This window comes from Tupaia chinensis, unplaced genomic scaffold (genome assembly GCF_000334495.1).
Source record: "Tupaia chinensis unplaced genomic scaffold, TupChi_1.0 Scaffold000159_1, whole genome shotgun sequence".
Taxonomy (NCBI): Eukaryota; Metazoa; Chordata; class Mammalia; order Scandentia; family Tupaiidae; genus Tupaia; species Tupaia belangeri.
The window spans coordinates 7,143,647-7,166,272 of record NW_006159630.1 but is presented as its reverse complement, the minus strand read 5'-3'; the positions used below and the strand labels follow the sequence as shown (position 1 = coordinate 7,166,272).

The window sequence follows — 22,626 nt, the reverse complement described above, 5'->3', positions numbered from 1 at the left end:
GTGGGCGGGGGGCCTCTGCCAGCAGCACGGGACATCTTGGGCCTGGCGCCAGGTGGCAGCCCCCTCCCCACACACCTTCCCCAAGCCCCCTCTGACCTAGGCAGCCCTCTGTAGTGAGCCTGGGAGCCGGGCCATGGTCCCTACCCTTGATTCTGTCCTGAAGGCCCAAGAAATCTGCAGGGTCCAAAACGGGCCGGGTTCCTGGTAACTGGATCATCTCCCGGAGTTCCTTGAGGGTGGGGTGGGGAGAGAGGAGGTCACACCCAGACGCTGTCCACCTGAGCCCCACCCTCCACCACAGAAGGCACAGGCCCCGCCGTCCTGCCTGCTCCCCTCTTCCGTCCCAGGCACAGCTACTCCCAGGGCCCCGCCCCACTGCACCTCCCAGGGGAAACCCCCTCCTTAGGACCCTGTCTGTCTCCTGTTGTCCCAGCACCTTAATGGTGAAGGCCACTTGCAGAGGTCCACGCCGGCCCACTATCCACACCATCTTCACCTGACTCTGCCTTAGTACCTCCAGGGCAGCCTCTGTGATATCTGTTTTCTGGCACAAAAGCAGGGTGGTAAAGTCATGGGACCCTGACCTGGTGAAGTGGCCTCGACATCGGGACCCTGAACCAGGAGGCTGGCAGCAGGAAACTGTATCACTGCCCCCACCTGGTGGCCACATGGAGCATTGCTGCCAGCTCAGCAAATACCTCTGACTATCAAAGAGGACCAAACCAGGCCTACAGTTTCATTCGCCAGGAATATACAGTGTCTACCATGTGACCAGCACCACTCCGGGGGCATGGGGTGGGAGTCAGGGTGGAGTGGAGGCCAGTGGTCATTGGTCAGGGGTAAGCAAAACAGACATCCGCAGAGCTTCTGATCTGGTGGGGAGAGAGGTGGCACCAGATCGTCAATGACTATAAACTTGCCCTGGCAGTAACAGGCTACGGGACAGACAGGTGGGTCTAGAAGAGGAGACCACTGCAAGGGAAAGGGCAGTCTTAGAAGGCCTCCTGGAGGAAGGAACAACAGAGCCAACAACTACAAAATAAATTTTAACCATTCACTGGCAGGTGAGTCGGAATGTTCCGAGCAGGGACGCCGCGTGTGCAAAGGCCCTGCAGCCACTGTCGAGTGTCTTGGTTTTTCCTAAAGGCCCACATAGCCGGAGGGCAGCAAGTGCAAGGAGAAATGGAGCGAGGCGAAGCGCACGAGGCTACCGTACAGAAGGCCTCTGCATGGGCACCGTGGGAGACAGCGCTAAACAGCGAGGAGGGGGCCTGAGCCCTTCGTGTGACCCCACCTCCCCATCTCCAGCCACCGCTCACCTCCAGGTGCTCGGGAGGGGTCAGCAGGATCCGGGCCACGTCCAGAGCCACATTTCCTTGCCCCAGGACCACGGCTGTATCGCAGCTCAGGTCCGGCGCCAGCTGGAAAGAAAGGTCTTGATAGAGTCCCTTCAGCTTGGCTCCAGCCAGGCCAGTATCAGGCTGCAGAGCCTCATGCCCGGTCCCCAGCCACGATCCCAGGCTCCCCAAGCTCGGGAAGCCCGCCCACCTGAGCATCCACTCAGGTCCCTCCTCCCCCGGCCTCCACCTTCCCAGGTCCCCCCCCAGCTGGCAGTTGGCCAAGGTCTCACATCTCCCCGCACCCTACACTGCGCTGGCAGCAGCTCCTTCCTCTCCCAGCTTTGGCAACCCAGGGGTTGCTCCTGGCCCCAGCCGGGTGGGGACGAAGCAGCAGCTGAAGTGCCCCCGACTCACCTCCCGGTTCTCAGGAAGCCCGTTGTACCAGCCCACAAAGGCCCTGGCCGAGAACACGCCAGGCAGCTCCTCACCAGGAATTCCCAGGGCCTGATGGTCCTCTGCCCCATAGCTCTGAGGACAGACGACAGACCAGGCCAGGGCCCTTAGCACCAGGACTGAGCACCCCAGTGGCCTCCTTCCAGCCCCCTTCTGCAGCTTCCCACTTGGCTCCGGCTCCAGATCCCCACCGCACCACTCACCAGCACCACGGCATGGTAGGCCTCCCGCAGCTCTGGCACCGTCACGTCCCTGCCCACCACCACATTGCCTCGGAAGGCACAGCGGGCACAGCGGGCCGTCTGGGTGAACGTGTTGATGACATTCTGTGGGGCGCCCCCACGGTGGGCAAGGTTAGAGGGAGGCAGCGCCAGGGACACCTACACCCCCCACTGCACCCCCAGGACGAAACCTGTGTGGCTCCACACAGAGGGCTGGGGTCACTCCGTCCAGCCAGGGCCTCCCTGTCCTCAGCTCAACAGAGGTCCCCACAGAGACTCACCTTCACCTCAGGGTGGTCGGGAGCCACACCAAAGCGCACCAGGCCAAAGGGCACAAGCTGCTTCTCATAGATGTCCACGTGGACCTGGGGGTGGTGCTGGGGGAGCGGGAGCGGGTGGCAGTTGGTGGGGCTCAGGACAATCCCGGGACCCCTTTCCCTGGGCCCTCCCCTTCCCTGGACGGAACAGGAGAGCCCAGCTCAGTGGGCTGAGGACACTAGGTGGCTTTGGCCCTCTGCAAGGAGGGAGCTCGCCTCAGCTCCCCACCTACCCGAGGGCCAGACGAGGGGACCGGGGCAGAACGAGCAGCATGTCAGCTGAGGTCAGGTCCCCAGAAGGACCACTGGCCCATGGAGACCGCCAGCCAGGGAGGGCTGCGGCATCCCCTCCACTGGCATTGCATGAGGGGTTCCTTCTTCTGCCGGGGTCAGGCCTTCTGGAAACACCCAGCCAGCCTGCTGACCTGAGAACCACCCTGTGAAATTCTATCCGCCTCCATGCTAGTCTCTAAGATCACCGTGTTGGCAAGGGACCCGCCAGACAGGGTGTGGGCACAGCGGGGGACCCAGAGACTGAGCTGGCCCCACTTCCAGTTCTGGTTCCAAGTTGCCTGCTCTCCTGGGCCACCTCATGGGACCTGCAGAAGGCGCAGGCCAAGGGTCTGCCTTCGACCCGCCCACACCTGGTGAATGGGTCTCCCGTGGTCTCTGTCTCCCCTTTGCAAACTGGGAGGGGCAACAGTTCTCCCTCTGGGCTAGGGAGGCATCTGGGAGGTCAGCATGAGAGACTCGGCCACAGCAGGTAGGGACAGAGGACACGGCCCTGCCCTACCCCCACCCGGGCTTTGCTGATGGGGACCCTGACAAATGAGCCCAGCCCTCAGTCACCCTCAGTACAGACATCCCACCCCTGACTCCACTGCCTGCACCAAGTCCAGGCCGCTGCCCCTTCCTGGCCACACCTCCTCCGGTGGCTGCCCTAACCCCGTCCCCAACCCCCACAGTGCCGGAGCCCATGGCCGTGGGTGCCAGTCTGAGCCCCACCACGCACTGTGCGAAGGGAAAGCTTCTGAACCTCTCTGTACAGCCGAGCGCCCCTCCCGGAAGCGGGCCGAGGTTAAACGAGTAAAGCCCAAGCGCTCGGCCCAGGCTCACCCCACATAAGCACATGCTGTCGCTGCTGTCTCACGTCACTGCCTTACTCAAAACCTGCCCCGCGCTCACCACGGCAGACCAGTTCAAACTGCTCAGCCCGGGGTGCGGTGCCCTGCGCACACAGCTCGACTTCTCGGTCTTTCCTGCCACATGCCTTTTGCTTTCCCCAAGGCCACCTCCTGAACCCTAACTCGACTGTCCCCTTATCTCGCAAGGCTGACCTCCCCCTCCAGCCATTCCCTCCTAGGCCCCTGTGTGTTCCTTTCTAACAAGGACAGTCTCCAAGGTCCTTCTGATCTGGGCCTCTGCCTTCTCCCTGGGGAGCCTTGACCACTCCCTCCAGCGACCTCAAACTCTCATCTGCTGGTCACGGTCCACCGTCTCCCCTACCCAGACCGGTCCCCAAGCTCTAAACCTGAGGCTTTGGATGTCTCATCCCAGACGTGTCAAGCCCACCCAGACTAAAGCCAAGTCCCTTCCCCGGAAGCTCTCCTCTCCTGCTCCCATGTCCCTCCACCCCGCCTGCTCTGTTCCTGTCTCTAACCTCCCCACTGCAGCCTCCGGGGCTTCCCTGATGCCACCCCAGCAGTTCCCCACTCTCAGCCACCAGCCCTACCCATACCTGCCCTGCAGGCAGGGAGAGCATCCCAAATAAACAGTGGGGTCCTGCCAGCCCCTTGCCTAAACCCTCCACGAGGCATCCACCCAGTGGGGTTCGCTGCCGGTCCCTGGGCTCTTGCCACAGAGACCAGTCAGGGCCGACTTGGGCCAGAAATGTGCACTTTCCCAAGCTGCCCCTGAGGACCCCAAGGAGGAGGCACTGTGACAGCACCCAAAGAAATCCGGCTGAGTCCAAAGGGTGGCCAAGGCTTCTGAGCCCCCAGAACCCGGCCCCACCTCCTCCCAGGCCTGAGCCTCTTCTCCCCCGGAGAGCCGATCTCCCTCCTCCAGCCTTTGCCCACTCGGTTCCCTGTGCCAGGAACTCCCTGCACTTTGCCCCATGACCTGCCCTCTTCTGTCCTTCCCCTGCAACTTCCATTTCTCTTCCTTGGGCTAGGTTAGGGGTCTCTCTGTGTACCCCCTGGTGTCAGAGCCCAAAGCCACCCACCCACCTTCTCAGTAGAATGGCAGGTCTTCGGGCACAGGGCCACAGGGTCCTGCTCGCCCCATGCTGCCTGTGCAGCCGGTGCCTGGCGCATGCGGGCATCCGTGCATGACCATACATGACCGCTGCATGGTGACTGATGGCCTAGCGGGCGCGGGGGAGGGGGACAGGGCTCCGCCTCACGCCGCCCACACTCAGATCCCATTGCCCTCCACACTCCCTTCTGTCCTCTCCTGTGAAGTCCTTCATGATACCGACTCCACGGGTTGCCGCGGGGATGCTAGGAGGTGCTGTACGTGCCGCCTGACTCAAGCTAAGTGCCACTGTCCCAGATGTGCCTTACTTGGTCCTGTCCTGGGAACATGGCAGCGTCCAGGAGCTCCGGGGCCAAGGATCAGCTGGATGGGCTCGGAGCTGGCCTGTCTCCACCCCCAGCCTGTCTCCCGAGGAAAGCACGTGCGAGCTTCTGCGGAGGAGTGCAGGTCGGAGCTTTGCTCACATAGGCGGCGCCAGCACCCCCGCCTGGGAGGCCTACTCCCCCCTCCCGGAGTTCAGGCTCAGCTACCACACTGCCCTTCGTATAGGCTTCCCCAGCCTCCGTGAGCTCCCTGGTCTCCATCGGAGAGACCGGGCTTCCTCCCACGTGGCCTTACGTTCCAGGATGAGGCCCCACATATGGGAGGCCCATGCCAGAGCTCACGGCCTTCTCAGGGGACAGTTTCTGACGGAGCCCGTGGCTGAGCCCACCCTGCTCACATCCACGCAATAAGCTCTTTACCTGTGGCTTGGGAGGCACAGCTCGCCCCGTTTCCCTGAGACCCTCCTGGTGTTAGCAGGAGGCCTCGCGCCCTGGGCAAACCTCAACAGTGGTCACCCGACCTTTCGAGCACCTGCGTGTATGTATGATGAATGCCAGGGGGACTTCAAAAAGTCCATGGAAAATGGAATTAAAGTATGAGTTTATTTTGGTGCAAAGAAAAGCAATAAATAAATAAATAAATCAGGGACTCTCAGGTGGCATTGTTAAGGAAGCTGGAGTCCCGCATAGACAACCATGATTCGAGTCCCAGACCCGATGGCTTGAAAAATCACGCCAGGTACATGTGCACGTGTGCCCCAGAATCCCAAGTGTCCAATAGAGAAGGGATTGTGGCATGGCCATCCTTCTTGGGGGATGATTTCTCACTTTCCCTCTCTCTGTCTCTGTCTCTCTCCTCTCTAGGGCATGCATGCACACTATGGCAAAAAATACTAACTGAAATCCATGACTAGTTTTCTTCAAACTATACACTTTCCATAAACGTTTTAAAGACCCCTCACATATTCATCCTGGCCCATGCCAGGAGCATCTGAAGGTGCATCCATGATCCTAGCTGTCTGGAAGGCAGGGGCAGGGACAGGGTGGGGACTCGTGGTACAGTAAGACTCTGTCCAGGCTCCCAGTCTCTCTCATGAAATAAACGCACACACATAACCTTCTCCTATTTCTCCACAGACAGCCCAAGCCCTCCGAAGCGAGGCCACTATCTCATGTCTTAGTCAGCCTGCCCCCCAACCCCCACTCCTCAGTCCCAAGGTCCAAAGTGGAGTCTCAGATGTAACCAGTAGCCTTGGAGCCCTGTCTGCCAAGGCCGATTCTGAAGATCTTGAGACCCTGACCTTTACAGAGGGAGGGGAGCAGAGGGCAGGCTGGGAGAACAGAGTAGCAGGGAGGGCTGGAGCTATGGGTGAGGCGGGCAGGGCGGGTGGATGAGGGAGCAGAGCTGAGGAGAGGGGCTAGCCTCGAGATGCAATGTTGGGGATAGAGCGAAGGCAGAGGAGAAAGAAGGGACGCGGAGGGGTGGACAGTCACCCGCAGGTCCACACAGCTCCCTGGAGGCCTTGGCCTAGCAGACATGAGCGACCATCGGCACCGAGCCCAGAGTCGCCTCTGAGGCAAACACATGTCCCCACTGCGGAGGACCTGGAGTGGGTGTCCCCAGACACAGGTGTGGAAGCAGCAGGAAGTGTCTGGCCTAGGCGGGCTGGGGCCCCTCCCCCACCGGCCAACCTAGAGGGTCTGTAAACCCAGAGCAGTGCGACTGCAGCAGGTGAATGACCCGGAGGGAACCAGGAGGAAGCAGCTTACCTTCAGCAGGTACTGGGCCGTGTAGAAGCCGGCTGGGCCGCTCCCCACCACACAGATCTGGGGGCTCTTTTCCTGTGTGGACAACTGCTGGCGGAAGCCTGGGGCTGAGCAGAGGAGGGGGAGGAAGGTCAAGCCAATACACCCTCCCAACCCCAGACCATCCAGTGGCCAGGGAACGATGCTGCCCAGCTTCAGCCTCATGCCCGTCCTTCTCTTCTTCCTCAGTGCTTTGGCGTTTGCCAGGTCCCTTACTTCATTGGAACCCCCAAAGGCCATGTCTTCATCCCCAGCCCCACGCCTCATGAACCTACTGGACTACTAACAGTGGCCTACCCACAACCTGCATCTCCCCTGAAGCCCCCAACCCAACCCTCCCTCATTTTCATAAGGAGTTCCCTACCTGATGGGCTAGTATGGACATCCTTCCAGTAGATTCTGTCTCATCCCAGTTTCACCCCTGTGGATCTCCCCACAACCCCCTTGCCTCTCCCAACCCTCCTCTCCCCACAGAACTATTTCTTCTACCACTTCCAGTCTCACTCCTATAGACCCATTTTGCCCGACTTCCTTCTCCCCGAGACCTCCGTCTCTGTATCACACCCATTCACCCCTTCTCACACCTGTTGTCCTCGTGGTCCCTTCTTTCCACCTTTGTTATCCCTCGTCTTACCTGGAGGCCTCACATCTCACCGCACCGGCCCCCACCTGCCCTGTACGCCATCCCCATCTCGCAGGCATGCACAGACCCCCTCCAGTCTCGCCCCCTCCAGCCCCGTCCCAGCCACAACATTTAGCACTCGTAGGCCTCCCGCCCCCCGTCCAGTCCCACAAGTGCGTGCCCTGCTCCTACTCAGTGCGCTCCCAGCGAAAGGTGGTCGCGAGCGAGGCCACGCTGACCAGTGCCACCAGCGCCAGCCGCGCGGGGCCATGGCTGGGAACAGAGACCAGCAGACAGATCAGATCGTGGTCACTGCGCGGAGCACGGCGCCGGCTCCAGCTCGGACTTGGCCTCGCCCACAGGCTGGGCCCCGCCCCGAGCCCCGCCTCCCCTGCTCGGGGAAAGCTCAGCGTTACGGATCCAACTCGACCCGCGAAAAAGTGCCTGCCCAAAAGCAGGGCCCGCCCCCGGGCAGGCGCTACCGCCCAGGCCCCGCCTCCCGAACTTCCGTACCCTCCAAAGATCGGACCCTGGAGCTGGAGAGAACGAATCCCCACCGCTGTTTCAGTCTCGGTCGAAGAAGGGAGCCAATTAGAGATGAGCTTATTTTACTTAGTCGGGAGGTTCCCCACGCTCTTTGATGACGCATTGAGTCTTCACCTCTCGATGGCGCGTCCTCTTGCGTGTTTCGTCTCGACCAATCAAGAGTCCGGCTCCAAGCGAGCCTCCAGCCGGTTGGGTAATGGCGGCGAGTCCGGAAGTCAGGGGAAAGGGGCGTCTCCCCACGACCCTGCCCACCACCCTCTGCACGGTTCTAGTGAGGGACGGGAGGGCGGGAGCAGCGACGTCTCTGCGTGGCTAAGGACACGACCCGATCTCCGGCCCTTGTCTGGCAGCGCCAGGGCCAGCGGGGCACTCGCCGCCGATGCAGGGTTTAAAGAGCGCCAAAGCACTCAGTAATTAAGACAGTGTTGCCATGCAGTGTTTGGAAAGAACAAAATTAATGCAAAAAACCCCAGGAACAAACTTGTTACGGGACAGATGTGCGGCGTCGCACAGTAAACCAGTTTCTGAGACCAGAGTTTGTATAGAGGAAGGCTTTATTGCAGAGGATAACTGGAGAGTGGTAGAGTCCACGACTCAAAGTATAGGCTCCCTGACTCGGGGACAAGCAGGGCTCTTGATTTGTTTTAAATTGCCAGGGGGCGCCAGTGTTCACCAGAGAGAGAGAGAGACAGGGAGAAAGCACCCCCAATGGATCATGATGACTGCAAGCCTTCTTTTCTCCGTCCTATAGGGATTGGGGGTTCATGAGCTGGCCTGGCATTTTTCAAGCGGCCCCCGCCCCCAGGATTTGAACCGATGGTGGTGGGCCATGTAGGATCTGGCTTCCTTTTAAAAAGGAAAAAAAATATATTTTATTTAACTTTATTTTATTTTAACTTAACCAGAGAGGGACAGAATGAGAAGAGAGGGAAAGTGAGAAAAACAAGCCACCAGGTCCAGGACTTGAACCCACAGTCAACCATATGGGAGTCTAGTGCCCTTCACCACCACACCACCTGCAGCCCCTCAATCTAGCATCCTTAACTACTAGGCTATGGGCTGGCAAAACCAGGCTTTTAAAAACAAATGAGGGTCAGGGGTAGGAATTCATGGACTTTCCACTGGTTATCTGACCTGATAAGCCTAAAGCCTCTTTTTTCTCCAAGGTCCCACTTGTTAAACATTGCTTTTATGAACTACCCGCTCCCAAGGTCAAAGGGGCTTAAGGCCTCTTCCCTAAAGCACCCTACCCTACTCCTTCATTACTTATTACTCTGCCTGTCTTTTTAGGTTTTTGCCATAGGGTACATGCGCTCAGCAAAGAAAGAGACGGAGAGAAGGAAAGGGAGAGATTCCACCCCCCCTCCCCAGAGGATGGCCACACTGCAGTTCCTTCTCCTCCATTCTCTTGGGATTTTGAGCAAGCACCCAGAGTGATTTTGAAGCCACCCAGTCTGGGACTCAAACTATGGTAGATTATGTGGGAATCCCGCACCTTAACCTCCACGCCACCTGCTTGTCACTTTTTTAATGATCTTTTTGTATTGAAGTATATAGAAAAGTGCACAAATATTAAGTGTACAGTGAATTATCATGAGGTGTAACCACATAACCACCACCCAGATCAAGAAACAGAACATGGGACCAGCAGATGGTATTATGGTTACGTTGCTGGACTCCCACGTAGTCCATTACAGTTCGAGTCCCGGGCCTGGTGGCTTAAAACTCATGTTGGGCACATGTGCGTGCATGCCCAATATCTCAAGAGGAGAATAGAGAAGGGATTGTGGTGTGGCCATCCCCTTTGGGGGGTGATTTCTTGCTTTCTTTCTCTCTGTCTTTGGCAAGCACACATGTCCTATAGCAAAATTATCTCTCTCTCAAAAAAAAAGAAACACTAGCCCTGTGCCTTTTCTCCTCTCTCCTACTGAGAAGCGAATGCTCTGATGTCTAATACGTCGCCGTGTGTTTTGTTGTCCTACTAGATTGGGAGCAGGCAAATTGTCTACAGCTGGTCGGCAGGTGATCCAAACTGGCCTGTTCTGTATGGCCCACAAGAATGGTTTTACCCATTTTAATGGTATTAAGAAACTTTTAAAGAATATTTTGTGACAGAGCCAACAGATGGTATGGAGGTTAAGATGGCTGGCTCCTAGGACCAGAAGATGGCATAGTGGACCATTCACTGAACTCCCACATAGCCAACTGCAGTTTGAGTCCCCGACCCAGTGGCTTCAAAATCACATCGGGCTGGGAAGTTAGCGTAATGGTTATGTCGCTGGACTCCCACGTAGTCTACCGCGGTTCGCGTCCTGGACCCGGTGGCTTCAAACTCACACCGGGCGCGTGTGCGTGCATGCCCAAGATCCCGAGAGGAGAATGGAGGAGAAGGGATTGCGGCATGACCATCCCCGCTGGGGGGTGATTTCTCGCTTTCTGTCTCTAATGTCTCTGTCTGTCTGGCGAGTGCATGTGCCCTATAGCGAAAATCTCTCAAAAAAAAAAAAAAAATCACACCAGGCTTGTGTGAGTGCATCCCCAAGATCCCCAAGAACAGAGGAGAAGGGATTGGCCTTCAGCCGTGTGGAGTGATTGCTTCACTTTTCTTCTCACTATCTCTGTCTCTTTCTCTCTGACGAGCGCAAGTGCACTCGGGCAAAAGTTTCTTAAAAAAAATAAATAAATAAGATGGCTGGATCCCACATGGCCAACTGTGTAGTTTGAGACCCAGACCCAGTGATTTGAAAAATCATGCCAGGCACGTGTGTGTGCGTGTGCCCAAAGTCCTGAGAGGAGAATGGAGGATTAGGATTGTGGCATGGCCATCCCTCTGGGGATTTATTGAGAAATTACTTTCCCTTCTCTCTATCTCTCTTCGGTGAACACACACACACTATAGCACTTAAAAAAAAATCTTGTTGCCAACAGGCGCATGGTAGTTAAGACGCTGGACTTCCCAAATGACTGACTGATTCAAGTCCTGGACCTGGCGGCTTGCTTTCTTACTTTCTCTCTCTGGGCAAATGTTAAAAAAATAATAATAATAGGGACCAGTAGTTGGCGTAGTGGCTGTGTCTCTGGACTCCCATGTAGTCGACCGCGGTTTGTGTCCCAGACCCGGTGGCTTGGAACTCACACTGGGCACGTGTGCGTGTGTGCCCAAGATCCCGAGAGGAGAATGGAGGAGAAGGGATTGCGGCGTGGCCATCCTCCCTGGGGGGTGATTTCTCGCTTTCTGTCTCTCTGTCTGTCTGGCGAGCGCACACACCCTATAGCAAAAACCTCTCAAAAAAAAAAAAAAGAGTCAATAAAAATAATAATAATAAATAAAATTAAATAAAATAATTTTTTTAATTTTGCAACATCTGAAAATTATAAGAAATTTAAATGTCAGTATCTGTGAATAAAGCTGTATCAGAACACAGCTGTGCTTGTTTCTTTACATGCGTTTATGGCTGGTTTTACACCTTGATGGCACAATCGACTCGTGTCAGACTGCATGGTCCACAAAGCCCTTTACAGAGAGCCGACAACCCCTGCGCAAGGCTGACAGCTCCACAGGGGCAGGGCCCCATCTCACCCGCTCCGAATGTGCAGTGTCTGGCACATGGTGGATGTCTACCATTGGTCTCGGGCCAGCCTGTGTCCTGGACATTAAGGGAGCTGGACCCTACTTGACTGACCATGCAGTTCTTGCAGTTTGAGGCTCTGACTGGCAACTTGCAAATGCCATCTGTGCACACATGGCCCAAATCCTGAAAGGTGGGAGAAACAGAGGAGACGGGACTGCGGTGTGACCATTCCCCATGGGAGGTGCATTCTCCTCCTCTGTCTTTCTTTCTGGCAAGGGCACAAGCACCGAGAAATTTTTTTAAAAAGAGTTTGTCTCCAGGACCAGCAGTTACCATAATGGCTATGTCACTGGACTCCCATGTAGTTGACCGTGGTTCGTGTCCTGGATCTGGTGGCTTAAAACTCACGCCGGGAGCGTGTGCGTGCGTGCCCAAGATCCCAAGAGGAGAATGGAGGAGAAGGGACTGCGATGTGGCATCTCCCCGGGGGATGATTTCTCACTTTCTGTCTCTCCATCTCTGTCTGGCTGGCGAGCGCATGCACCCTATAGCAAAAACCTCTCTCAAAAAAAAAAGTTTGTCTGAATTATAAACTAGAGACAGGATCAGAAAGCTCCATAGGGGTCGCCTTCTAGAGACAGTATGTCTGGTGGTTAAGAACAAGGATTCCGGGAACCAGCAGTTAGTGTAATGGCTATGTCGCTGGACTCCCACGTAGTCGACCGCTTTTCCCGGACCCGGTGGCTTAAACTCACGCCGGGCGCGGGTGCATGCGTGCCCAAGATCCCAAGAGGAGAATGGAGGAGAAGGGATTGCAGCGTGACCATCCCCCCTGGGGGGTGATTTCTCGCTTTCTGTCTCTATGTCTCTCTCTCTGTCTGTCTGATGAGCGCATGCGCCCTGTAGTGAAAACCTCTCAGAAAAAAAAAAAAAAGGATTCCAGTGTCAAGACACAGTGGGTTTGAATCCCTCCCTCTTCCCCCACTTACTAGCTACTTGACAGAGAAAAATTCATTCTCTCCACTTGTTCACCATTTGTGAAGGAACAAATGGTACCATCTGGTTATAAGTATTGAAATTAGAGAGAACAGCAGATGGTGTGGTGGTTGGGGTGGGGGGCAGGAACAAATGGTACCATCTGGTTATAAGTAGTGAAATTAGAGAGACCAGCAGATGGTGTGGTGGTTGGGGTGGGGGACTCCCACAGGGCTGACTATGGTTCGAGTCCCAGACCTGGTGGCTTGCTTTCTCACTTTCTTTTCTCTTTCTCTCTGGTCAAATTAAATAATAATAATAAATGAAATGAAATAATTCTTAAAGAGAAAAAGATTGCGATTGGATGCTGTAGGTAAACATCTGGGCTAAATGCTAAGTAAATGTCAGCCATTGTCAATATCACCACCAGGACCACCTCCCACATGCCTCTGTAAATAGGTCTCACCCTTCATTCACTACTCCCCTCCCCTCTCAAGTGTAGGTATTCCCAGCCCTTGTCCTTAGACGAACAGAGAACTGAGGGGCCAGCAGGTGGCGAGGCAGAGGTGCTGGACTCTCATAGCCAACCTGGACCCGGCTTTCTCCTTTCTCATTTTCTCTCTCTCTCTCTCTCTGGTGAGCACATGTGCCCTATAGCAGATTTCCAAAAACATAAATAAATAATAAATAAAATTAAATAACTCTTAACAAAAAAAAAAAAACAGAAAACTGAGCCTCAAAGCAATCGAACGCCTGTTCCCAGGGGGCTCATGGTGCAGCCAGGTCTGGCACCAGGGCCTCCCCCTGCTGCCCACCCCTACTCAGGCCCAGATCAATAACACTGAGTCAGCAGTTATGTCTTCGGATGGCTTTAAAAACTACCCAGGGGACCAGCATGGCATAATTGCTATGTCACTAGACTCCCATGTAGTCGACCATGGTTCGAGTCCCGGACCCAATGGCTTAAACTCACGCCAGGTGGGTGTGCATGCGTGCCCAAGATCTCAAGAAGAGAATGGAGAAGAAGGGATAGCGGCGTGGCCATCCCCCAGGGGGTGATTTCTCACTCTGTCTTTTTGGCGAGCAAATGCCCTAAAGAAAAAAACCTCACAAAAAAAAAAAAAAAAAAAAAAAACAACTACCCAGGACTATGCATCTGGGGCCCTTTCTGCCATTGCATTTCTCATATGGGGAATTCGCAGTTTGATTAATCACCTGTCAAGACCCTAATGCCATTTCTGGGCTGCTACTGCATTTCAGAAGAGCCGGGAAACCACATAGCAAAGCAGCAGGACAGGGAGGCTGCCAAGCCGCCGCTCTCCAAAGGGGCTGCCTGGACCCCAGTACAAGGCTCAATGCTCGCTCAGCAGCCACGCCGCCGAGGGGGGCACTGAATGGAGTTTTAATGTAGGAGGGGTTTTTTGGGGGGAGAGGTTTTTTGGTTTTTGTTTTTGTTTTTTTAATGAAGGCAGGCAGTAGCTGGAAACCCCCACCCCAGGCCCTGAAGGAGCACGGGGAGGGAACTGTCTCGGAACTCAGGACCATAGCTGGAGGAGAGGGCGCTGGGGCAGCTGTGGTCTTCAGTAGAGGAAGGTCGGTGGAGACAAGGGGGAATAGGTCTGGAGGGGCTGGTGGCTGCCCAAGGCCAACCCAGAGACAGGCTCTTCACCAGAACGGGTGTAGAGAATGCCTTTGCCTGGCGTCCGGCCCCTCCACGCATTCCACGGGCCCCCCTTGGCTGGCATTTAACTTCCCCGTTATCAGGGTTGGCATGCCTTCTCCCCTTCCAAGGGCTTGACTGAAAAACAGGCAATTATGCACTCAGAAAATGCTTCCCAAGCGCCATCTGGGACAACTTTGCCTCCCTCCCCAGAGGATGTTTGGCAATGTCTGGAGACTTTTTAAAAAAGAAGTATTTATTGTTTCATTATTATTATTATTACTTTTTAAACTTGCTATGGGGCACGTGTGCTCACCAGAGCGAGATACAGAGAGGGAAAGTGAGAAAGCAACTGCCACGTCTGAGACTCGAACCATGGCCAACCATAGAGGAGTCTGGCACCCAACCACCACGCCACCTGCTGGCCCCTAGAGACATTTCCGATTGTCACCACTTGGGCTCCTGGCAGCCAGTAGGTAGAAGCCACGGATGCTGTGAACATCCCACAAAGCGAGGACAGCCTTGAGCAACCACTTCCGCAACCAGACGCCACCTCCAAGCTGGAAAGCCTGGCTCATGTTCTAACTACTCCGGCCTCCCAGCACAGGCCCGGCTTCTTTCTGTCCCTCCTGCACCCTCCACCTGGGCACTTGCTTGCACACTCCCACCCCCGTCCAGCCTGTGGCTGGAGGAGCTCCCAGCCCTCTCTCAGCTTTGCCCACTTTGGGCTGAACCTCGTGGTGCTCCCCAGAGCCTTGGCCTCCCCCTCCAGCATCACAGTTCCCTGTAATTCCCGGCCCCACTCCCAGGCTTCGGCCTTTCCTTCACATCCAAGCCGGGCCTGGCACTTGACTCCACACTCTTCTCTCTGCACCCTCCCTCCCCTCCCACCTCCCCTCTCTCAGGCCATCATCCTCCAGACCCTGTTTCCAGACCCCTCCTGCCTCAGCTGCCTCCCAGAATTCTCTCTCCCCGTGTATAGTTCTCCTGGGCTCACCGCTTCCAAACCAGGGCTCAAACGAGACTTTTCTAGAGCTGGTCAAGGTCAGGCTCAGAGCTATTTATACTCTGCCCAGCTCTGTCCCCGAGGGACTGTCCCCTGTCCCCACGAAGTACTCTCACCATGCCTCCCCTGACACGGTGAGCCTTGGGAACTGCTGAGCCAGTGTCCCGCACACCATCTTTGGCTGAGAAACTAGGAAGGCCTGCCAGAAGGAACCTCGGCCCGGTCCCGGGGAGAGGGTGCCTTGGGGAGCCTCAAAGGGTGTGGTTCGAGCAGTGAGGCTCTCCTGGCACCAGGGAGTCCTGGCAAGGGGGCTGGCCCTTGTCTCTCTGTGCCCCCTCCTATCTCCCAGGGGCCCCTGAACAGGATCCCTCCTCATCCCCCTCATCCCCACCCTAGCCTGTCACACTCCAGTGGAACAGGGGTGAGGGATCCCGCTGTCGGTCCTGAGATGAAGCTGGCTGAGGTCCAGACTGACCTGAAGATGGAGCCACCCTGAATCCTTTACCCCGGACACCTCAAGACCTAGAAAAGCAAGCCGGGCAGGGGCAGGTGTCCCCTGGACTCAGCACATGAGGCCTCGGGCTCCCTGCCCACCCAAGGACTCCACAGGTCCAACACCAGCCCCCAAGCTGCACCCCGGGCCCAGCAGCAGCAGGAGGGCCAGGAGGGCTGGGCCAGGGAGAGGCGCAGGGGAGGCCGTACAACCAGCCTTCACTGCACCCCTACGAGCTCAGTGATTGGCGGGGCCTGCACCATGAACTCCTCGTAGCGGCTGAGAAATAGCCGGAGGCGAGCCAGGTATGAGTCCTCGTTGTAGGGCAGCTGCTTCTCATGGAGGAACCGGGACACCACGGGCTTCACCTGGTGGGAGATTGACAGGGGGAGGGGCCAATGAGCAGGGCATGTGGGAATGGGTGGGCCCACTCAACCCAAGTGGGTGCCTCTCTACAGCCCTGGCTCCCATCCTCTGGCTCCATGATGCCTGGGGAAGTCAGGGGCTGAAGTTCTGGAGAATTCTTGCCTCTCCCACCCACGAGCAGGTGAGGCAAAGAGGGCTTATCCGGGAAAGAGGGCTTCTCCCCCACGTTCTACCCCAGGAATGAGACGACACCACGGCTCTCCTTGGCACAGGGCACTGAAACCACACCGCCCTTCTACCAAGTGCCTACCATGGGCCGAACATTACAGATCTGGGGGGTCTTCGAAACGTTCACAGAAAATGTATATTACGAAAAAGCTATGCATGGATTTCACACTCTTTTGCACCAAAACAAACTCGTACTTTAATTCCATTTTCTTAGAACTTTTTAAAGTCCCCTCGCATTTCTTTTTCTTTTTCTTTTTTTAGAGAGGTTTTTGCTATAGAGTGCATGTGCCAAAGAGATGGAGAGAGACATACAGACAGAAAGCAAGAAATCACTCCCCAGGGAGGAAGGCCATGCCACAATCCCCTCTCCTCCATTTTCCTCTTGGGCACACATGCACATGCACCCGGCGTGAGTTTTAAGCCACTGCTGGGTCCAGAACTCAAACTGTGGTTGACTACATGGGAGTCCAGCGACGTAACCATTATGCCACCTGCTGGCCCCCCTCACATTTCGTCGATTCATTCTCAAAGCCTATCGACGTGTACAGCTTATACCCACCTTAGGGAAGGGGGGCTCAGAGGCGTTTGGTTAACCTGCCCAGAGCGCCCTGAGTAAGAAATCCAGACACCCCGGATCCGAAACCCACAGAGCTGCTTGTATACTGGGCAGCCCTTCTTGGGTGGCCTCTGACCACACCAGGTGGGGGACTCAGGGTTCAAGCGAACCCCGGAGGTTACCCTTCTGTGCCCTCAGATGCCCCTCCAGCCCAGCGGTACCTTCAGGCACATGTTGTCCGAGAGCCTGGGGAAGAGGTGGTGCTCCACGTGGCAGCTGATGAGGGAGTGCCCGAACGCCCAGTCCAGCACCGGCAGCCGCGGCAGGTTGAGCACCCCCAGGCTCATCATGTGAATCCGCAGGGGCTTGTGGTCCCGGGAGAACATGGGCAGCCCGATGTGCTGGGGCAGACAGGTGAGTCACGCCCTGGCCGGGCCAGGCAGCCCTGGCCCTGCCCACCCTGCCCCAGGCATCCTCACCACGTGCACCAGGGTCTAGTGGAGTCTCTTGCCCACCCCCACTCAGGTGGGACCAGGTAGAGGTGTGAGGAGGCCAGGGCTGGCCCTGGGCCCTGCGCTGAGTCTTGCCCGTCTGTACAGGGGCCCTGGCCTGGGCATCTCTAGGAACCTGAGGTTCTCTGATGCCCAAGGCTTCCCACCACTCAATCCCATAGCGCTAATCCTTTGCCTCGTCCCAGAGAGACCTTTCCTTTTCATCGATCAAGGTCCAGTTCTGCTGCCTCTGCTAGTTTTTCACTTCACAAGGATGAACAAGGGCTTCCTGTGCCAGGCATTGTCCTGGGTCAGGGAAACTCAGAGGTGAGCAGGAGGCCTTTCACGCAGGACAGTTATGGGACTACATGACAACTCAGTGTGGCAAGCTCCAGGACGGTGGGTGACACAGGGAATGCTCTACCCCGCGACCTGCACTGGTCTGGGAGCAGGGGGCATCCCTGGGGACATGGCGTAGCACCGAACGCCAACTCCTGGCCTCCCGGCTCCTTCTCCCCCTGCCACGGGGCACTCCCTGGGGCAGCTCCTTCACTGTCCCTGGACAGCCGTGCGTGGGTGGGAGCAGGCCAGGCAGCAAATGCAGCGGACAAGTGAATGCCTTCCCCAAGCCGGACCCTGTGGGGCACAGGGGGTGCATCAGGGTGGGGAGGACTCACCTGGAAGATGTTGACGTGGAGGTAGGGGTGGGCCAGCAGGGCCCTGGTGAGGAACATGCATGCCAGGGCCGAGCTGGGGCTCTTGAAGCCCGACAGGTTCAGGAGCAGCCAGTAGTGCCCATAAAGGCCCAGGGCCATCAGGCCCAGCGTCCGCACAGCTGTCCAGCCCTCCACCTTCCTCAGCCGCTCTGCCGGAGGGGCAGGAAAGAGCGTCAGGGGGCAGGCAGGGGCAGCCTCCGTCATGAGCTGTGTTCAAGTAACCCACATGGCTCTGAAAAGTGGGCTCAGCCGTTGTATGGATGAGGCAACAGAGACGCTGAGCCCCTGACCAAAGTCGAGACCAGGATTTGAACCCAGGGCTAGCAGCCCCATCGCCCCTGCTCCTTCCACTGTACGAGACTGCTGCCGTGATGTAAAAAGTAGTAACAGGCAATATAACATGTGCTTCTGCACAGCAGGTTTTTTGTGGGGTTTTTTTTGAGAGTTTTTTTCACTATAAGGCGCATGCGCTCGCCAGACAGACAGAAAGAGACATAGAGACAGAAAGCGAGAAATCACCCCCCAGGGGGGATGGTCACGCCGCAATCCCTTCTCCTCCATTCTCCTCTCGGGGTCTTGGGCACGCACGCACACGTGCCCGGCGTGAGTTTTAAGACACCGGTTCCGGGACGCGAACCGCGGTCGACTACGTGGGAGTCCAGCGACATAGCCATTACGCTAACTGCTGGTTCCCCACAGCAGTTTTTAATGTCTCTGACTTATTGTGCCTTCACCCCATCCTTGAGGTCTAGACAAGGAACTGGAGCCCAGAGAGGTTTCGTTACCTGCCCATGCCCACCAGCCAGGAAGTGGCAGACTCAGGAAGTCTCTGTGGGGCCTTAACTCAGGACTCCGGGCTTCCTCCATAAGCAGCCTCCACCAGGCCGGGAAGAAGCACACAGTGGGGGCGGAGACAAGGTCTCCCAAGGCACTGAGGCCCGGAGGACTTACCCACAGCCACCAACGGGGTTATGACAGGGATCATGAGAGGAGCAAGGAACATGTAGACGTAGCGGTTGAGGCCAGGCAGCCTCCATGTGCTGGAATCGCCCAGGCCCACCACGTTGGTGTAGGCGTGGTGCATCTTGACGTGTCCATACTTGGCGTATTCAGCAGTGAAGGCCGTGCAGACCTAAAGGAGGAACCACAGGGCGCTGGGGTTCAAGCAGAGCTTTTGGGAGCCTTGAGAACACTCCACCTTCCTGAGACCCTGTGTTTTCCAGGCCACACTGCCTTACGCCTCCAGCTTGTCCACGGGTGGCCTGACCATCAGTTCTCAGGTGTTCGTGCACGCCGAGTGGCAGGCAGCCAAAACGACTGCCTCCCCTGGCGCAGCTCTGCAAAGCGCGTGGGGTGGCAGGCCAGACCCCCGGAATGCCACTCTGCCGCTGCCCACACAGGCAGCCCCACCAGCCTAAGTCTACCAGGACTGGGTGCCCTGCAGGTGAAGCCCTGGCATCTGCTGCGACGCTGTTGCACGTGTTTATCTTGCAGGTGCCTGCATACCCTTCCTCTCTGCACTGCGAGCCCACAGCAGCAAGGCGAGGATGCAAGAGTAACGACGGGGTGAAGGGACGCTGCTCCTGCACAGTCCACCAGGCCAGGTGGGGGTGCGCCAGTGGGGCCTGAGTGCTAACTTCCCCGCGGGGTGGGCGACTCTGCTTTGGCTTGGGTCCTTAATGAGTATGAGCTCCAGCAGGGCCTGACTCTGGGGAGAGCAGACATTCCCAGCACGCAGATATATGCAAATGATATGCAGAGGTGACCCGCTCCCCATACTTGACTCAGGCAGGAGACTCTCCTAACGGTATTGCAGATGCTGCCTGTTTCCAGGAGATGTGAAGGGTGTCACAGCGTCAGGCACTGTGAGCAGGTGAAGACACCAGGACACCTTCACCGAGCGCTCAGGAGTACCAGGCTGGGCCACCTGCATGTCACAGACTCCTTCCAAATTGAACGGGTCAGTGGTGCTTTTGCTTGTTTTATTTTTTCTTCCATGAGAGAGAGAGACAGAGACAGAGAGACAGACACCCTCAGTAGGGTCTTCACAATGCCATCTGCCCCCAGCCTCAGCCAGCTCAGGATCACAGACATGAGCATGCCCAGTGCACAGGGAAGCCTCTGGACGAGAACCTGGAACCTTCTCCTGAAGGTCAGCTCTGAAGAGCACGGGTACCGTTGCCTCACCATCTAGCCCCCTGGAGGAGACCTCCATTCTGAACTCCTCTCTGTACGGGAAACTCGCTTTCTCCTTTTGCCTAGAGTAAACAGAGTGATCAACACGCCTACTGTCTTTGCTAAATAACCCTAAATAACCCGAACCTCCCTACCCTAAACGTTCCTTGGTGATGGGATTGTCAATCACTAGGCCCCTTGCCCTGAGCCATGAAGACCGTTAAGATCCCATGGTGTTGGGACCAGCAGTTGGCGTAATGGCTACATCACTGGACTCCCATGTAGTCTAATGCGATTGAGTCCCAGACCTGGTGGCTTAAACTCACACCGGGCACATGTGCGTGCGTGCCCAAGATCCCAAGAGGAGAATGGAGGAGAAGGGATTGCGGCGTGGCCATCCATGGGGGGGGGGGCTTATTTCTCTAGTTCTCTCTTTCTGTCTCTCTCTGGCACCTGAAAAAAAACCCCCTCAAAAAAAAAAAAAAAAAAAAAAAAAAGATTCCATTGTGTTTAGGTAGGGATAGAACATCCCCTTAGGAACGATTAACCTGCCTTTTTCTGCTTCTGTCACATGCTTTTGCTTTGACTTTGTTAAAACCCTACCCCTACCCTTTCACCCTTCCAAGCCCACTGCACCTTACCCTTGTGAGTCATCATGTCATCCCGGACACAATTGTGCACTTTTGGCCTATATAAGCTCCTTTTTCCTTTCACTCGGGGCTGCAGGGTTTTGAGAGACATGAGTCCCCCGTATGCCGCCGGCTTAATCAATAAACTCCAATCAGTTTGGCTGTGTCTGGACGTCCTCTTATTTCTCGCTGACTAGACTATAACACCCCAGAGTTGTTACTCACAGAAACTGAAAGAGAAGGAGGCCACGTGTCCCCAGCACCCAGCTGATGAGGTGGCAGAGGCAGGATTTGAACCAGAAGGCCCAGGTCTCCTGAAACTCCCGAGAGGAGCCACACGCATGAACCCGGGCTCTGGGTCCAGGCAGCAAGGCCAAGGTAGAAGAGCAATAAGGAATGACTCTGTCCTCACACTCTGTCCCACGAAATGGAACTCAAGGTGAACTGGAGCGGACAGCGTTACAGGACACCGAGGAGCACAGCTAATGGCATCGCAGCTGCGGTTTACTAAAGACGGGGAGGATGCCGGGCCCACGGTACTGCGCAGGCCCTCGGAGGCCAGGGACACGGACGTAAAAGCTAATTTTACGAGAGATGAAGACAGGAGCCAGGGAGGCTGTGGAGGGTGGGCAGATGAGGTGCCAAGTGACATCTCTTCCAGGCCCCTGGTCTCGGTGGGACCTGCCTGCTCATGAGCATCACCACTGGGGCCAGCAGGAGGTCTAGGCTGGTGCCAGAGCCTTTGGCAGGCAGCAGGCATGTGGAAGACACAGTTGGGGTCTGCTGGGATGGCCTCGGAGGCCGCCCTGCTTCTGCCCAGCGCCTGTACCTCACAGCCTCACAGCCCTGTCCCATCAAACTGGAAGAAGCAGCTGCTTTTTGTTTTGTTTTGTTTTGTTTTGTTTTGTCTTTGAGGGTTTTGACATAGGGCGCTTGCATGAGACAGAAAGAGACGGAGAGAGAGACTGAGAAATCACCCTCCCAGGGAGGTGGCCATCCCACAACCTCTTCTCCCTTCTTTACCATTCTCCTCCCAGGGCTTTGGGCACACATGCATGCGCGGCGGGTCTGGGGCTTGAACCGTGGTTAGCCATGTGGTAATCCAGCACCTTAACAACTCCACGCTACCTGCCAGCCCCAGAAGCCCCTGCTTTTAACTGCTCCTTCTTGCGTCTCTACTCCAAGGGCTGACCCTGCCTGCGTGGCTTCCTCACTCAGACATCAGCAGAGCAGCAGTCTGCCAAGGGACAAGGCTGATTCTGCCTCGGCACACGCCTTGAGTAGCGATGCCAGACACAAGCTGGAGTGGGGATTCAAGTGGGCGTCTTAGGAATTCAACTGTCAGGGCCGGCGCTGGACTCCCACATGGCCGACCATGGTTCAAGTCCCAGACCTGGTGGCTTGCTTTCTCCCTTTCCCTTTCTCTCGGTCTGCTCAAATTAAAAATATAATAACAAATGGAATTAAGTAAATAAATCTTTAAAATGAAAGAAAGAAATCAACTGTCAAGGCCCTGGAGCTTCTTAGGTTCTTGGCCAAGTGCCTGGCCCGTGATGAGGGGACCCTGGGAGACGGGGTGGGGGCCCGCGAGGCGCAGAACACATCACTTGTGACTCAGCACACACTGCCAGAGCTGGCACAATCTGCCTTTTGATAAGGGTGAGAGCAGAGCTGAAGGTATTTCTATAATGCTGAATTCTCGCTCCCCGATAGAGGTTCTCCCCTGAGAGGGAGAGAAAGGGGTGCATTTGGGCTGGAGGGGAAGATGGATTGCAGCATGTCTTCTGTGCCCACAACTCATCACCGACCGACTCAAGGGCAGCGGGAAACGACCACATGCCACTGAGCGAGTTGGAAAATGAACTATTTTCCTGC

At 56.3% G+C, this 22,626-nt stretch overlaps 2 protein-coding genes across 2 annotated transcripts in view; both read right to left on the bottom strand.

The window, feature by feature from the left end:
• The window catches only part of FDXR (ferredoxin reductase), a gene marked incomplete in the record, with an annotated part of 29,993 nt that extends 22,269 nt beyond the window's left edge, over nucleotides 1–7,724 (bottom strand). Inside the window, 9 exon segments of the mRNA XM_014586679.2 lie at nucleotides 1–15; nucleotides 145–229; nucleotides 437–544; nucleotides 1,320–1,421; nucleotides 1,755–1,868; nucleotides 1,997–2,119; nucleotides 2,296–2,391; nucleotides 6,681–6,784; nucleotides 7,531–7,724. Coding sequence (XP_014442165.1) covers nucleotides 1–15; nucleotides 145–229; nucleotides 437–544; nucleotides 1,320–1,421; nucleotides 1,755–1,868; nucleotides 1,997–2,119; nucleotides 2,296–2,391; nucleotides 6,681–6,784; nucleotides 7,531–7,609 — 826 coding nt within the window.
• Nucleotides 7,725–14,429: 6,705 nt separating this feature from the next.
• FADS6 (fatty acid desaturase 6) overlaps nucleotides 14,430–22,626 on the bottom strand; it is a 47,255-nt gene continuing 39,058 nt past the window's right edge. The window contains exons 6-9 of the mRNA XM_006145934.2: nucleotides 18,899–19,079; nucleotides 17,909–18,096; nucleotides 16,962–17,141; nucleotides 14,430–15,958 (exon numbers count right to left, since the gene is read on the bottom strand). Of these exons, the coding sequence (XP_006145996.1) occupies nucleotides 15,809–15,958; nucleotides 16,962–17,141; nucleotides 17,909–18,096; nucleotides 18,899–19,079 (699 nt within the window). The 3' untranslated portion in view covers nucleotides 14,430–15,808. The remainder of the gene's footprint in view (nucleotides 15,959–16,961; nucleotides 17,142–17,908; nucleotides 18,097–18,898; nucleotides 19,080–22,626) is intronic.